Raw genomic sequence first — 15680 nt, forward strand, 5'->3', positions numbered from 1 at the left:
CCGCAGAACACAACCATGAGCTACGAGGAGGTGAGGAGGACCACGTTTAAGCTACACACCGACATGAAGGCCGCCACACCTGTACACCCGCGCCTCCGTGTCTCCTTCAGGTCTGGCGGAAGTGTTTAATGATGTTGGGATGGTCCTCATGGTTACTGAGTGATGTTAAAATGATGCTATGAATCTTTAAATGGTTAATTTTACAAGATGTGTGATATATGTGATGTTACATTTCTCTTTGAGATGTTCCAATGGTTACTAAGAAATGTTTGTTAAAGGTGATGTTTACGCTGTTTATAATCATTATTTAAATAGGTTTTCTTATGTGTTGGGTTTATCCTACTTAACATCTTTTGTGATGCTTAATTCTGTTGAAATTGTGTCACTATTATGTTTTTTACTTCCTGTTTTTTACTGCATGACCTCCACGACTAGCAGCTGTACTGTTAGTACTGCTTCTGCTGCTGTTCTCTACTGTCTACTACTAACTACTTCCTGCAGCTATTCTAAGAATAAGTCATTGCTGTTACTGTCAGCTGTACGAGTGGTAGCTGTTACTGTTAGCTGCTGTCACACTATTCCCTGCCTGACTGTCGCTGACTTATTGAGATTATCTCTCTGTTATTTCTCAAGTTGATACTGTTGTTATCTCTCCTGTAGAAAGCGTTGTTATTGTTATCACCGTTGTTGGTGTTGGTGTCACGTCTACAGCCGTCAATAATTGGGTCACAGTTTCAGGATGTTCACGGAAGTAACGCCGTCCAAGGTTCAGGATACCAAGGAACTGAGACAACTAAGTCGGTGGGCCAGGGGGGAGGACCCCCTCCCTCACATCCTTATAATAGGTAAGACAACAACCGCCACAACACTTCCGCTGCAAGCAGTTAGTGGGCGAACCTTCGTCTGCCGTAGACTTTAAAACCATGATATTATAAGGTAAACTCTTTTGTAAGACCTGCAAGCAAGAGGCGGGCGAGCGCTCGTCTGGCGTAGCTTCAGTTGCTGTCTGAATATGCAGGTGTGATAATATTGGCCAAGACTTCTGTTGTAAACATTAAAAATATTTACACACTATGTAGAATCACGATAGATATTTACTGTCTTATGTACTGTACAATAATGTACTGTACATATTTTGTGCGAGAACAATTCTGAGTTCACTCCCGTTTATTAATGTTAAACAAAACCTCATATAATCTAACGCAGTGGTTCTCAACCTTGTTTGCCCCATGCACCCCTTTCACCATATGTCAGAATGTCATTCCCCCTCCTTTCCAAGATTGTCTGCCTCAAAAAGTGCATTCCAAATAATATGCATATAATACTGAAAATCCTATATTTTTTCCATATTAGTACATATACATTTACAATTTTACATGGATTATTTTTATAGTGGAGTTTTACAAATTAAATGCCAATTGAAAATGTTGATGGATTTATAAAACTTGAATAAAAGTAAAATAGTTTTTTTTTATTTATAATGAATTACTTAACAGACCAAACTGAAGCATAATGCAATAAACAAAAAGTTCAATAGAATACCAGGATATTGTAAATTTGTAATTAATTTTATTCAGATGAAGATTACAGTCAATGAGAAACCTGTTTTTTCTTCGCCAATTCTGGGATACTCGGAGGAGTGCTTGAAAGGGCACAACGCAGGTCATTTTCTACCTCTAATCTACTACGTTGCTTCGTTTTAATTTGCAACAGAGTTTAAAAGCCTGACTCACAAAGATATGTCGACACAAACGGAAGCAATGCATGGATAGCTCTTTCTGCCACTTTTGGGTAGGAATCGCACATCAAGGGCCAAAATTCTGTGATTGATTTCTCATCGAACATATCTCTTGCTCCCGAATCAGTTTCCCCCCCCCTGAAAACCTGAATTCCCCCCCTGGGGGGAATTCCCCCCTGGTTGAGAACCCCTGATCTAACGTAATTCACCGATCGCGCCCAAACTTATCGAAACTAAGGTATCTGAAAGTCGACTTAATGCTCTTAATGTTTATGTATATAGTATGTATATAATGAAATGAACCTTTTTTCTGTCGCCTTTGTTCATGCCCATATGAACGACACAGTGCAAGGTTGTGCTGTGCCTGTCCCTCAAACACCAAATACCATTTAGTAGGAGAATATTTAGAAAAGCCAAAATAAATAGTAACAAGGTATATTATATAAATCCCACTTCCTCAGGCTACACACCATGGATGTTGCAACATATGATGAGGAGTTACACCTTCGACGTGCTGGAGGTCATGAGAGAGATGCATCAACAGGTCGTGCCTCTCCTACACCAGGTCAGTAAGTCCTTGTGGATGCTCCCTCGCCTCCTCTTCTTTACCAATACTTGCTAATGTCTTTTCCTTCAATTCACTTTTACTCGATCTTGAATTAATCAATTCACAATGTCACCTTTTCATACATTCATATTTTCTCAATATTTTAATTTTTTTCTTTTGATTTTCTCTCGTCTTAAACATTAAATTATAACAGGTTGAAACACAACTGGTACTGTACTATACATCTCTCCTTTCTTCAGTTAACCAGTTGGGTGTTTATGAATTTCATCTAAATAACTATAAACTTGTTTGTGTTTTACAGCAAATCATTCAGGATACGGTTGTATAACTACAACTGCCTCACATTGGATTAGTCACACACTGTCTTTTAGGGAGTTTCGACTTAGGAATTACTGGAAGGCCAACTCAGTGTATTGGTACCCCGCCACGGTAACCACAGACACAAAGTTCAGTGAAAATTATTTTGATTTCAGATCGCTCAGAGGACGCGGGTGCTGGTGGTGTCTCAGGGTCGCTGCAGGGAGCACAGTAATACTGGAAAAATCTATAACAAGAGATCAATGTTCGGTGATGCGACCTTCGACTGGAGCGAGATGTTGTTCCAGTATTATCTCCGTCAGTATGAAGACCACCACCTTTCTCCCGCCCCGCCCCACGTCTCCTACACCTCTCCAACACCCATCACTGGGTCTCTCCAGCAACTCCCCTCCGTCCCCCAGGGTCCAGCACCCAACACTGTGAGACCACAAACTACCAGGAGCATCAGAGACCATCTAGACCCCAGAGAGACAGGTGGTGGAGTGTGGTGGTGGGACACTGGTCTGCCGCTCAACCTGGCGGGGATCAGTGAGTGTGAGGAACTGTACCGTCAAGGGCTGGTGGACAACTCCGTGTACACCAGTGAACACCTCAGGTGCAGAGACGACCATCACGTAGGAGAGGACGTGCTGGCTGACCAAATAACCATGTTGTTTAACCTTATGTGTAATTCTATCATGCAGCCACACACGAGTGTTTGTTGTCACTGAAGAGGTAGTTAGATCTTGGTCATAGCCTCACGCTGCAGTGACTGCCGCCGCTAATGACTCACATTGACGCAGATAATGAGTAACAAATGTTATCACTATTCTTTGTGTATGAACCTCTGTCCTGCGTGACAGTGAGAAGTGATATCACCCTCAGTGTCAAGACCTGACTGAATTACACAGAATAGCCAACTGTACTACAAACTTGCCAATAAATTTGTTAAACTAAAAAATTAAAAAGAAAAATGATAGAAATGTTTTGTAAGAACGTAGGAGGAAGTTAATAAACTTTGGGAGAAACAAATTTTTATCATAACTATCATCATTATTATTATTATTCAGTGGTGTCAGGTACCCTTTACTCACCTTTAAGCAACACTCGACATAAAAATAAATGATTCAATTCAAATTATGACGCTTATATACAATAATAACTAAGGTATGTTAATATTAGGATATCGGAACGCTTTTTGTTAACAGTACGATATGAGTACGTGATAGTCTATTAACACCAGAATTTTGGAACACTATTTACTGCCAAATGAAACCGTCAACATTACAATATATCAGGACTTACAAACAGATTTTTGTCTTGAAGAATAACAGAGAAGCGTCCTTATTCGTGTGTGTGTGTGTGTGTGTGTATGTGTGTGTGTGTGTGTGGTGGGCTGGACACAAGGGTCATTACGGGTCGGTACAAGTGATGTTGGGTGTTTAGGAAACTCTCACCTCACACAGATATTTTTAGTTTATACTGCAATTTAGTGTGTAGGTGTACCGTGTAGGTGTACCGTGTAAATGTACCGTGAAGGTGTAGCGTGCAGGTGTAGCGTGTAGGTGTACCGCGTAGGTGTACAGCGTAGTGTACCGTGTAGGTGTACCGTGTAGGTGTACAGTGCAGGTTTAGCGTGTAGGTGTAAGGTGCAGGTGTTCCGTGTAGGTATAAGGGAGAACCTGGCCAATATACAGTATTACATTTGACTGTATAAACTAACTTAAACGTTACTAAGTATTCTTATATAAATATTTAGTTTTTCATGTCAGAAATCTCGACATTAGACAAATATACAAATCGAGACAAACAAAAGCTACAGAAACTCAATGTAAATTACCGGCATTAAAGTGACCATTTTGGATTTTGACGGCCATATTGGATTTGAAGGAAAATTCAGGAAATTCTAAGGTGATAAACTTTGGTGTTTCCGAGGCTGAGACGTGGCTGTGAGGCGCCAACATGCGGCACTTGTCTCGCTGTGTGGTGATGGTTGCCGCTGCTGCATGATACCTCCGTCCGGCTCAGCATACAACATAGTCACACACTCATGCATTATCTCTCGTGTAATAATTCACTGATGATGTCTGAGTCACTCTTGTTATTATGGAAGAACAACTTCATCTACATTCAGCCACAAGATAAGTATAAGTCAGGCCCAGGTGAACGAACACTGGAAGAGGAAAAGTTGGTGTTTATATTGAAGGTGTGAGGAAAAGGTTCGTGTTCACCTCACTGTGTGTCGCTGTTAACCCTTTGAATGGCAGTGGTTACTCTCAGCTGAATAAAATCTTCTGGCGTAAACCAGAATACAGTATAATACCTAAGTGCGACACTGCCCTTTAAACGGTTAACCCCTGCTCGAGGAAGATGGTCCTTGTGCTACGAACAAATCTTATACAAAAGTGTTGTCATAAAACAAGTGTTATAGCGTCAGTAATAATTTTCGTTTTGTTGGTGAGCGTTTACCAAGAGGATAATGTTAAGGAGAGTGACAAAGATAGTGATACGTATAGTGAGGAGGCTGGTGAGCAGAGGAGAGGAGCACTTGTTTACCGTGGAGGATCAGGAAAGACAGGTGTGTCAGTAAATAGGTGTCGCTCCCTCTTCACCATCACTGGGGTGCCAGATGACAACACGCTTGTCGCTGCTCACCTGCTACAATATCCTGCAGACAACAACAACTTGACGAGCAACAGGTGGACGCCGCTACACCCCCGGGGGGACCAACACCTGTCAGCGGCTGTCAAAGGGGTGAGACACCTGCTGCAGAAGAGGTCGTCGTCGTCGGGAGCTTCCACCGAGGACTACCGCAGTCTGGCGGCGCTGCTTCCTACACTCTTAACCTTCCAACACCACACTAACAAGAGTCAAGAGGATGACCACAGGAAGGAAGGTCAAACACCCATCCTCCGCCACACCAGTAGGATTGATGCCAACGGCGGAGTGCTGCCCTACGTGCCCTGTGCCATAGTGCCCTTTGACCACCCGCCCTCCGTCACCGCCTGCTTCGCCTACAGACTCCTCAACAACAACTCCCTCTGGATCGCGTTCATGGGCGACTCAAAAGTCAGGGAATTATTTTATGAGTTCCTTATGAGAACCGATAGTGAATATTACTACATGATTCACTTCATGGTAAGTAATGAGATTCTAATTTCTCCTTTGAACATTATTTCAAATTCCAGGTAATCCCAAGAATACAACTTGAAACATTTCTCTCTAATGTTCAGGCGTCCCGATTCAATTAAATGAATTTTTGAGGGACACGACTGCAAAACTGTCTCAATATCAATATATTCCATCGGTGTCTCCGAGAGTTGTCAACACGATAATTCGATCAAATAGCTGCTGATCTTATCCCAACTTGCTGTGTTGATATATCATTTGAAGATCTCAAGCGAACTAAAAAAAAAAAAAAAAAAAGTTTTCTGTCTTTTAAGTCCAAAGTTACGACTGCTCTTGAGCTTTATTCTGACAATGCTGGGAACTTGAACACCTTTACTGGCAACTTATCTGAATATTATATCAAGTTCTGAATATTTTTTACGTGTTGTATCAGTGTTCATGGCACTTGTTATAATATACGAACAACTTCATTTCATTGGTAAGTTTCACAAGTAAAATACATAATTAGTCAGACCTATAGTAGCAAACTCTCCAATATAAAATCATGTATTTACTTTGTGTGCCTATTTATACAAAATAAAACTATTGTAATTGAAACTCTAAACAACTGATTTTTCTCCATACAAATGTCTTAAAAGTTGACAGTTACTTCGTGTAGAAAGTGACCCAGAGTTCTGTACTTGCCTATACTAGATGAAAGAGTAAGTGTTATTTGTATGTAATAACGATGTTGAAGTTTATTACTGGCGTTACTGTGAGACTCAGCTGTTCTCCCTTATTTTGTGAATCATAAATAATATTGCCGGACACACACACAATAATAATAAATAATGGTTGCCCCTCGTGTAACGAGGGTGGCCTGCCCAAGGGCCACTTAGGCGTGAATTTGTTTAAGGTGTAGAAGCTGTCGCCAACACAACAACCACACCCCAAGTTAACGAGTTGCATGACCCAGTGTCAAGGAATAGTCCGAGAAGACCGGACAACTCGCCAACTGCAATAGCTAACCATTACCCCGGAACACGATCTGCAAATCTATTAACATCCAGGTTCCCAATTACTGCTGGGTAGACAGAGGCAAATGGCATAAAGAAACTTACTCATAGTTTCATCCTGCCCGAGGATCGAACTCGGGTCCGCTCGCTTGAGAGGCGAGAATGCTGACTATTACACCACACATATCAAATATTTTACAGATTTTTTTTTAATACTAGAGGAGTTTGTTAATCTCTCTCTCTCTCTCTCTCTCTCTTCCAGGACAGGACGGAGTCGTGGGAGGAGGTGAAGAAAAAGTACTTAGAGATCAAGATGAAGGAGGACATGGAAGCCACGACAGAGGCTGCACTCCGCCTGCGCATCACCTTTAGGTCTGTCTCAACTAACCTAACCTTCCCGGGGTATCAAGCGATTGAGTTTGACATTTCAGTAAAATTGTCATACAAGTTTACAGTTACCTTGGCTTGTATATAGACAACGCAGGTATACAGTTCAACATGTTCTTTCACCTACTCTCTTCCTAATTCTATCCATTCTTACGCTGATGATTCTACTCTTCACTCATCTTCACATTTTTCCCTTCCCTCAAATTCTCAAACTAGATCTGTTTCTAGAGCTGATATCATTTCATCTACCAATGCGGATCTGTGCAGCATCTCCGAATGGGGAGGTAGAAACTTGGTTAAATTCATTAGTAATAAAACTCAGTGTTTATCAATTACACTTTCCAAATTAGATGATCTCCCACCATTCACATTTCAGGACGCAATCACTGCCAAATTCTAGAATAGATATGCTAGGTCTCACCATCTCCTCTAATATGTCATGGAAGCTACACATCCACAACATTACTAAAGCTGCTTCCCGAAAGCTGGGAATGCTGTACAGATGCCGTAGCTACTTCACTCCTGAGCAGTTGCTTCACGTATGCAGTATAAGGGATTCATTTGTCCTAACTTGGAGTACTGCTCTCATATCTGGGGTGGCTCTTTTTCTGTCCAATTGTTAGATAGGGTGGAATCAAAGGCATTTCGTCTTATTATCTCTCCTCCTTTAGTTGATAATCTATCTTCCTTTTCTCTTCACCGCATTGTTGCTTCACTCTCTCTTTTGTACAGGTACTATAACGGGCAATATTCGGTGGATATGATATTGTAGTGGACGTCTCCCCTACAACTGCCTACAACTGCGTAGCCGCAGCCACCAGCTGCTACCATCTTCCCTAGCAACCAAACTAGTGCCTTCCACCAGATGCCGCAGTATCCTAGCAACGGAGCCAAAGACCGGTTACTTCTCGGGTTTTCCCAACATGACTCATAGATGACTCACGGCTGCTGGGTATATAAGCTCTGTCTCTCCATTGAGATTCATTCTGGCCAAACTTCTTGAACACGCAACACCTCCTCCTCCGCCGCTGCCTGGCGGCCCTCGCCTGCCTAGCGGTCCTCGCTCCAGCCAGCGAGCATGGCGACCCACCAGCTGTCCTTCTCTGAGCGTCCTCACCAACCAGCTCTTTCATTCTGCTCTCGGTTCCTGAACACGCAACACCTCCTCCAGCAAGCTCCTCGCTGTCCAACTTTCATTCAACCAGGAGGCCAGCAACAGGCAACATCTTCTCTAACGAAGCTCCTGCACATCTACCTCCTTCAACACGCTACTCACCGAACGTCTCTACTGAGCAGCTCCTCACCACACGGCACCTCCAGCACCAGACTGTCTATCATATAACTTATATTATACAAGAAAACCACATTAGAGTTTCCATCCATCCTGAGTGCTAGACAACATTATACCACGAATTCCTACAAATGGTGACTCCCGGAGATTAGCACTCACACAGGATGGAGGAGACACTGATCACGCTCCCAGTCTTCAAGCAGCATGGAAGACTGGCTTATCCACACAGAAGCAGCTCTGTTACTCTAAGCAGACACCAGCTCCTCTTCCTGCCCCAAGCACCACATCCTACCGACCCCAGCACACCCGTCCTGCCTCAGACGCCGACCCAGCAGTAACCCCTGCTGCCCTAGCCTGGCCTCTGTTCCTGAGTGGGACCCACACACACCCTCTTCTCCCTCAGGTACTCCTGCTAATGTCCTGCACCCTGCTGCCGTGGACCCAGCTGCTGTCACGAGCCCTAATCCGCTTCTGTTGGCAGGCCCTGCTCCTGACAGGCCCACACACCCCAGCAGGCGCATCTGACGACTCTGTACCTGTCGTGGGGAAGCAACATTCATCCTCTCCACACCCTTTTCCTACCTCTCTCTTCCCACAGATAGTGTGTATATTGACAGTTGTATTCAGGACAGCTAATCACGCCATCGCCGTTGTCTCACATTGGGCATGCACCGCCCGGTCTGCCTCACATGTGCTAAGCAACTCTGCAGACAACAAGTCTCCTACACGCCTGGAAGGAGTATAGTGGACGTCTCCCCTACAACTGCCTACAACTGCGTAGCCACAGCCACCAGCTGCTACCATCTTCTAACCAGCCAAACTAGTGCCTTCCACCAGATGCCTCAGTATCCTAGCAGAGCCAAAGACCAGTTACTTCTGGGTTTTAACATGACTCATAGATGACTCACGGCTGCTGGGTGTATAAGCTCTGTCTCTCCATTGAGATTCATTCTGGCCAAACTTCCTGAACACACAACACCTCCTCCTCCGCCGCTGCCTGGCGGCCTCGCCTGCCTGGCGGTCCTCGCTCCTTCGCCAGAGCATGGCGACCACCAGCTTCCTTTTCTCTAGGCGTCCTCACCAACCAGCTCTTTCATTCTGCTCTCTGTTCCTGAACACGCAACACCTCCTCCAGCAAGCTCCTCGCTGTCAACTTTCATTCAACCGGGAGACCAGCAACAGGCAACATCTTCTCTAACGAAGCTCCTGCACATCTACCTCCTTCAACACGCTACTCACCGAACGTCTCTACTGAGCAGCTCCCTCCACACGGCACCTCCAGCACCAGACTGTCTATCATATAACTTATATTATACAAGAAAACCACCTTAGAGTTTCCATCCATCCTGAGTGCTAGACAACATTAATATCCACGAAATCCTACAATATCCTGTGTACCGCCGGCAAGGCCGTGGGCTCGTAACATTCGCTTTGCTTGCGGTGCCCACCGTTTCTGTGTGACTGTCGGTCACACTAGATACTAGAATAACCCACTATAGCACACCCTTCTTTCCTCACACAGCCAAACTGTGGGATGCTCTGCCTTCTTCTATGTTTTCATACTCATACACTCTGTCACTTCAAGAAGCTGGTTTTCCGGCATTTTCGTAGTGTAGATTAATAGTCTTTCTCTTCTTTTAATTTATTTGTACTCTTATTATTTTTCCCCCTAGGCCCCATTGTGGGTCGATGACCTGTGCCTGGGTGGGCTATTCCCCGTAAAAAAAAAAAAAAATCTTTCTGACTATTCTCTTATCCCAATGGGTCCCAACCAACTCTTAATGGCGCTAATTACAATGGTTCGGTGAGAATAAGTTAGTGTTTCAGTTGCTGTATTTTGTATCGAATAGAAATAATGGGTAAAAGTGGAATGGTGTGTGGAAGAGAACCTTAATGTGTGTGGATTAACTGTGTGGAATAGAACTTCATTGCCCTGCATAGTTTTTGAGGTTTGTGTATTATTAAGCTTTTCTGGGTGTATTTTGCATGCTGATCTCAAAAATGTTATCCATTTTGCTCAATCAGGTCAGAATTTTGTGCTATAGCATTTTAAGCGGGAATTCAGGTAAAATATTGGCATTTTTCGCTCAAAATGGGGTTCTCATATTCGTTCTTTAAAAATCATCGAGACATTGGCAAGCCTCACAGAAAAGATTTCAGTCAGTTTTAATGCCCTTGATGCATTTAAATACACCCAAGTGCTCGCCGGCCATTTAAATGTCCGCCGTGACGCAAAGGAAAAGTATATGCCCGTGTTTTTCATATTTTTCACAATTATTTCTTTTTCATCTGGTGGTACATGGCATGTTTCCTCTGTCTGTGGATAGTCGAGCAGACAGCCTTTTAGTGGACTTACTCAGGTTCTCACAATGTTGTGCGCTCTGGTGAATGAGAACATTTTGCTTCCCTGCATCAAGCTCGGTCTGTTCAAACTTAAGGCACTGGACAAAAAAGCCAGGCTTTCAATTTTCTGAAAGAAAAATTTCCAAAGTCAGTGAGGCAAAGCTGAATGCAGGTGATTATGCCTCAGATCATAAAACTTTTCCAAGTCTGATTGCTGCAGCATGGATGTAAATGAGAAGAAAGCCTGGCATGTAAGTCTATTGTCTCCAATTTTCTTGGCAACTACAGAAGTCCAGAGTATGAACGGTTGTTGAGGACCTACTTCTGACTACAAAGTTCTTGGTGCACTCATGTCCATCAAGATGCCTTCCTCAGCTCCCACTAGGACTACTTCAGAGAACTGTGGTGATGTGAGTGAGGAACAAAACCTTCCATCAAGATATCCGTGGAATGGAGAGCGGTACCAGGGTCGCTGGGATATCAACATGCTCGCCGACTACTGTTGGTGTCTGAAATACGCCCCAGACACCAACCACGAAATTATCTGCCATTTATGCATGTCTAACTGTAAAGGCATCTATGTAGATTTGACATATTTGGTCCTATGTGTTGTGGTTACATTTCTTATGATATATTTTGCATAAAATTTGACATCATATTTAAGAATTTCGATTTTTTCCTAATTCCCATAGCATAAAAATCTGACCTGATTGGGCAAAATGAATGGCATTTTTGGAATCAGCACGCAAAATACATAAAGAATCAGCTAAGAAACCCCGCACCTCATGAATTTTTTTTCAAATGCAGCCCAGTGTAATGGGTGTGGATTAACTGTGTGGAATAGCACTATAATGGGTGTGGATTAACTGTGTGTGTAATAGAACCACAATATGTGTGGATTAACTGTGTGGGGTATAGCTGGTGGTTTAGGAGAAAATTGTTCAGGCCAACCGTTGTTCAGGGACGATTATTGACAGATTAGATGTAATATTTTCTTCCTCTCTCTCTCTCTCTCTCTCTCTCTCTCTCTCTCTCTCTCTCTCTCTCTCTCTCTCTCTCTCTCCACATAACAGTATCAATAAATACCAACGTCTCTTTCCAGTTTCAAGTCCTTCAGTGCGTTGCCCAAAGATTATAACACCAGCATTGCACTACGACAGCTGGCAAGGTGGGCATCAAGGACGGAGCAACCACCAGACCTCCTCGTCGTGGGTGAGTTGTGGGTTGTGGTGTGGGTTATAGTGTGGGTTGTGGGTCGAGGTGTGGGTTATTGTGTGGGTTGTGGGTCGTGGTGTGGGTTGTGGGTTATAGTGTGGGTTGTGGGTCGTGGTGTGGGTTGTGGGTCGTGGTGTGGGTTATAGTGTCGGCTGTGGGTGTGGTATGGGTTGTGGGTCGTGGTGTGGGTTGTGGGTCGTGGTATGGGTTGTAGGTAGTGGTGTGGGTTGTGGGTCGTGGAGTGGGTTGTGGGTTATAGTATGGATTGCTGGTTATAGTATGGGTTGTGGTTTATAGTGTGGGTTGTGGATCGTGTGTGGGGGAGTTGTAGGTTGTAGTGGGTGAGTTGTGGGTCGTGTGTGGTGTTAGTTGTTGGTCGTGTGGTGTGAGTTGTGGGTCATGTGGTGTGAGTTGTAGGTCGTGTGTGGTGTGAGTTGTAGGTGTGTGTTGTAGTGTGTAGGTCGTATGTGGTGGAGGTGGTGTGAGGTCGTATGTGGTGTGAGTTATAGGTCGTGTGGTGTGGGGTGTAGGTCGTATGTGGTGTGAGTTATAGGTCGTGTGTGGTATGAGTTGTAGGTCGTGTGTGGTGTGAGTTGTGGGTCGTATGTAGTGTGAGGTGTAGGTCGTATGTGGTGTGAGTTGTAGGTCGTGTGGTGTGAGTTGTAGGTCGTGTGTGGTGTGAGTTGTGGGTCGTGTGTGGTGTGAGTTGTAGGTCGTGTGTGATGTGAGTTGTAGGTCGAATGTGGAGTGAGTTGTAGGTCGTGTGTGGTGTGAGATGTAGGTCGTGTGGTGTGAGATGTAGGTCGTGTGTGGTGTGAGTTGTAGGTCGTGTGTGGTGTGGGTTGTGGGTCGTGTGTGGCGTGAGTTGTAGGTCGTGTGTGGTGTGAGATGTAGGTCGTGCGTGTTGTGAGTTATAGATCGTGAGTGGTGTGAGTTGTGGGTCGTGTGTGGTGTGAGTTGTGGGTCGGGTGTGAGTTGTGGGTCGTGCGTGGTGTGAGTTGTAGGTTGTGTGTGATGTGGTTTTAGGTCGTGTGTGGTGTGAGTTGTAGGTTGTGTGTGGTGTGGGTCGTGGGTCGTGTGTAGTGTGAGTTGTAGGTCGTGTTGGTGTGGATTGTGGGTCGTGTGTGGTGTGAGTTGTAGGTCGTTTGTTGGGTGTGAGGTTGGTCTGTGGTGTGAGTTGTAGGTCGCGTGTGGTGTGAGTTGTGGGTTGTGTGTGGTGTGAGTTGTGGGTCGTGTGTGTGGTGTGAGTTGTAGGTTGTGTGTGGTGTGAGTTGTAGGTCGAGTGTGGTGTAAGTTGTTGGTCGTGTGTGGTGTGAGTTGTGGGTCGTGTGGTGTGAGTTGTGGGTCGTGTGGTGTGAGTTGTGATTCGTGTGTGGTGTGAGTTGTAGGTCGTGGTGTGAGTTGTGGGTCGTGTGGTGTGAGTTGTGGTCGTGTGAGTTGTCGTGTGTAGTGTGAGTTGTGGGTCGTGTAGTGAGTTGTAGGTCGTGTGTAGTGTGAGTTGTGGGTCGTGTGGTGTGAGTTGTAGGTTGTGTGTGGTGTGTGGTTGTGGGTCGTGTGTGGTGTGAGTTGGCCGTTGTGTGTGGTGTGGGTTGTGGGGTGTGTAGTGTGAGTTGTCGTGTGTTGGTGTGAGTTCTAGGTCGTGTAGTGTGAGTTGTGAGTCGTGAGTTAGATCGTGTGGTGACTTGTGGGTCGTGTAGTGTGAGGTGTGGGTCGTGTGTGTGTGAGTTGTAGGTCGTGTGTGGTGTGAGTTGTAGGTCGTGTGGTGTGAGTTGTAGGTCGTGTGGTGTGGATTGTAGGTCGTGTGTGGTGAGTAGGTCGTGTGGTGTGAGTTGTGGTCGTGTGTGTGGTGTTAGTTGTAGGTCGTGTGTGGTGAGTTGTTGGTCGTGTTTTGTGAGTTGTAGATCGTGTAGTGTGAGTTGTAGGTCGTATGTGGTGTGAGTTGTAGGTCATGTGGTGTGAGTTGTGGTCGTGTGGTGTGAGTTGTTGGTTGTGTGTTTTGTGAGTTGTAGATCGTGTGTAGTGAGTTGTTGGTCGTGTGGTGTGAGTTGTAGGTCGTGTGTTGTGTGAGTTGTGGGTCGTGTAGTGTGTGGAGTTGTGGGTCGTGGTGAGTTGTAGGTCGTATGGTGTGAGTTAGGTATCGTGGTGAGTTGTGGTCGTGTTGTAAGTTGTAGGTTTTGTGGTGTGAGTCTTAGGTCGTGTGTGTGAGTTGTGGGTCGTGTGGTGTGAGTTGTAGGTTGTGTGTAGTGTGAGTTGTGGGTCGGGTGTGAGTTGTGGGTCGTGTGGTGAGTTGTGGGTCGTGTTGTGTGAGTTGTAGGTCGTGTGGTGTGAGTTGTGGTCGTGTGTTGTGTGAGATGTAGGTCGTGGTGAGTTGTGGTGGTGTGTGGTGACAGGTCGTGTGGGTGAGTTGTAGGTCGTGTGTGGTGAGATGGTATCGTGTGTTGTGAGTTGTAGGATCGTGAGTGGTGTGAGTTGTGGGTCGTGTGTGGTGTGAGTTGTGGGTCGGTGTGAGTTGTGGTGTGTGTGGTGTGAGTTGTGGGTCGGGTGTGAGTTGTGGGTCGTGTGTGGTGTGAGTTGTAGGTTGTGTGTGATGTGAGTTTTAGGTCGTGTGGTGTGAGTTGTAGGTTGTGTGTGGTGTGGGTTGTGGGTCGTGTAGTGTGAGTTGTAGGTCGTGTGGTGTGGATTGTAGGTCGTGTGGTGTGGAGTTGTAGGTCGTTTGTGGTGTGAGTTGTAGGTCGTGGGGAGTTGTAGGTCGCGTGTGGTGTGAGTTGTGGGTTGTGTGTGGTGTGAGTTGTAGGTCGTGGTGAGTTGTGGGTTGTGTGGTGTGAGTTGTAGTGAGTGTGGTGTAAGTTGTTGGTCGTGTGGTGTGAGTTGTGGGTCGTGTAGTGTGAGTTGTGGGTCGTGTGGTGTGAGTTGTTGGTCGTGTGGTGTGCGGTAGGTCGTGTGTAGTGCGAGTTGTGGGTCCGTCTGGTGAGTTGTGGGTCGTGTGTGGTGTGAGTTGTAGGTCGTGTGGTGTGAGTTGTGGTCGTGTGGTGTGAGGTTATGGGTCGTGTGGTGTGGGTTGTGGGTCGTGTGTGAGTGTGGGTTGTGGGTCGTGTGTAGTGTGAGTTGTGGGTCGTGTGTGGTGGTTGTGGGTTGTGTGTGGTGTGGGTTGTGGGTCGTGTGTGGTGTGGGTTGTACGTTGTGTGTGGTGTGGGTTGTGGGTCGTGTGTGGTGTGAGTTGTAGTGGTGTGTTGGTGTGAGTTCTGGGTCGTGGTAGTGTGGTTGTGAGTCGTGTGTGGTGTGAGTTGTAGATCGTGTGGTGTGGTTGTGGGTCGTGTGTGGTGTGAGGTGTGGGTCGTGTGTGGTGGTTGTAGGTCGTGTGGTGTGAGTTGTAGGTCGTGTGTGGTGTGGGTTGTGGGTCGTGTGTGGTGTGGTTGTGGGTCGTGTGTGGTGTGAGTTATAGGTCGTGTGTGGTGTGAGTTGTGGGTCTTGTGGTGTTAGTTGTAGGTTGTGTTTAGTGTGAGTTGTGGGTCGTGTGTTGGTGTGGTTCTAGGTCGTGTGTGGTGTGGTTGTGAGTCGTGTGTGGTGTGAGTTGTAGATCTGTGTGGTGTTTGTAGGTCGTGTGTAGTGTGAGGTGTGGGTCGTGTGTGTGAGTTGTGGGTCGTGTGTTGTGTGGTTGGGTCGTGTGTGGTGTGAGTTGTGGGTCGTGTGTGGTGTGAGTTGTAGGTCGTATGTGGT

General features: G+C 45.6%; 2 protein-coding genes across 2 annotated transcripts in view; both read left to right on the plus strand.

Moving 5' to 3' along the window:
• The first annotated feature begins 11 nt into the window (after positions 1–11).
• Positions 12–3635, plus strand: LOC121875273. Its single transcript, XM_042379734.1, has 4 exons — positions 12–110; positions 733–845; positions 2200–2303; positions 2780–3635. Exons 1-4 carry the CDS (start codon positions 16–18, stop codon positions 3332–3334), a joined length of 867 nt encoding a protein of 288 aa, XP_042235668.1. The 5' UTR covers positions 12–15; the 3' UTR covers positions 3335–3635.
• Positions 3636–4741: 1106 nt separating this feature from the next.
• LOC121875264 overlaps positions 4742–15680 on the plus strand; it is a 59156-nt gene continuing 48217 nt past the window's right edge. The window contains exons 1-3 of the mRNA XM_042379725.1: positions 4742–5741; positions 6990–7099; positions 11851–11960. Of these exons, the coding sequence (XP_042235659.1) occupies positions 4974–5741; positions 6990–7099; positions 11851–11960 (988 nt within the window). The 5' untranslated portion in view covers positions 4742–4973. The remainder of the gene's footprint in view (positions 5742–6989; positions 7100–11850; positions 11961–15680) is intronic.

Source organism: Homarus americanus, unplaced genomic scaffold (assembly GCF_018991925.1).
Source record: "Homarus americanus isolate GMGI-L3 unplaced genomic scaffold, GMGI_Hamer_2.0 scaffold56241, whole genome shotgun sequence".
Classification (NCBI taxonomy): Eukaryota; Metazoa; Arthropoda; class Malacostraca; order Decapoda; family Nephropidae; genus Homarus; species Homarus americanus.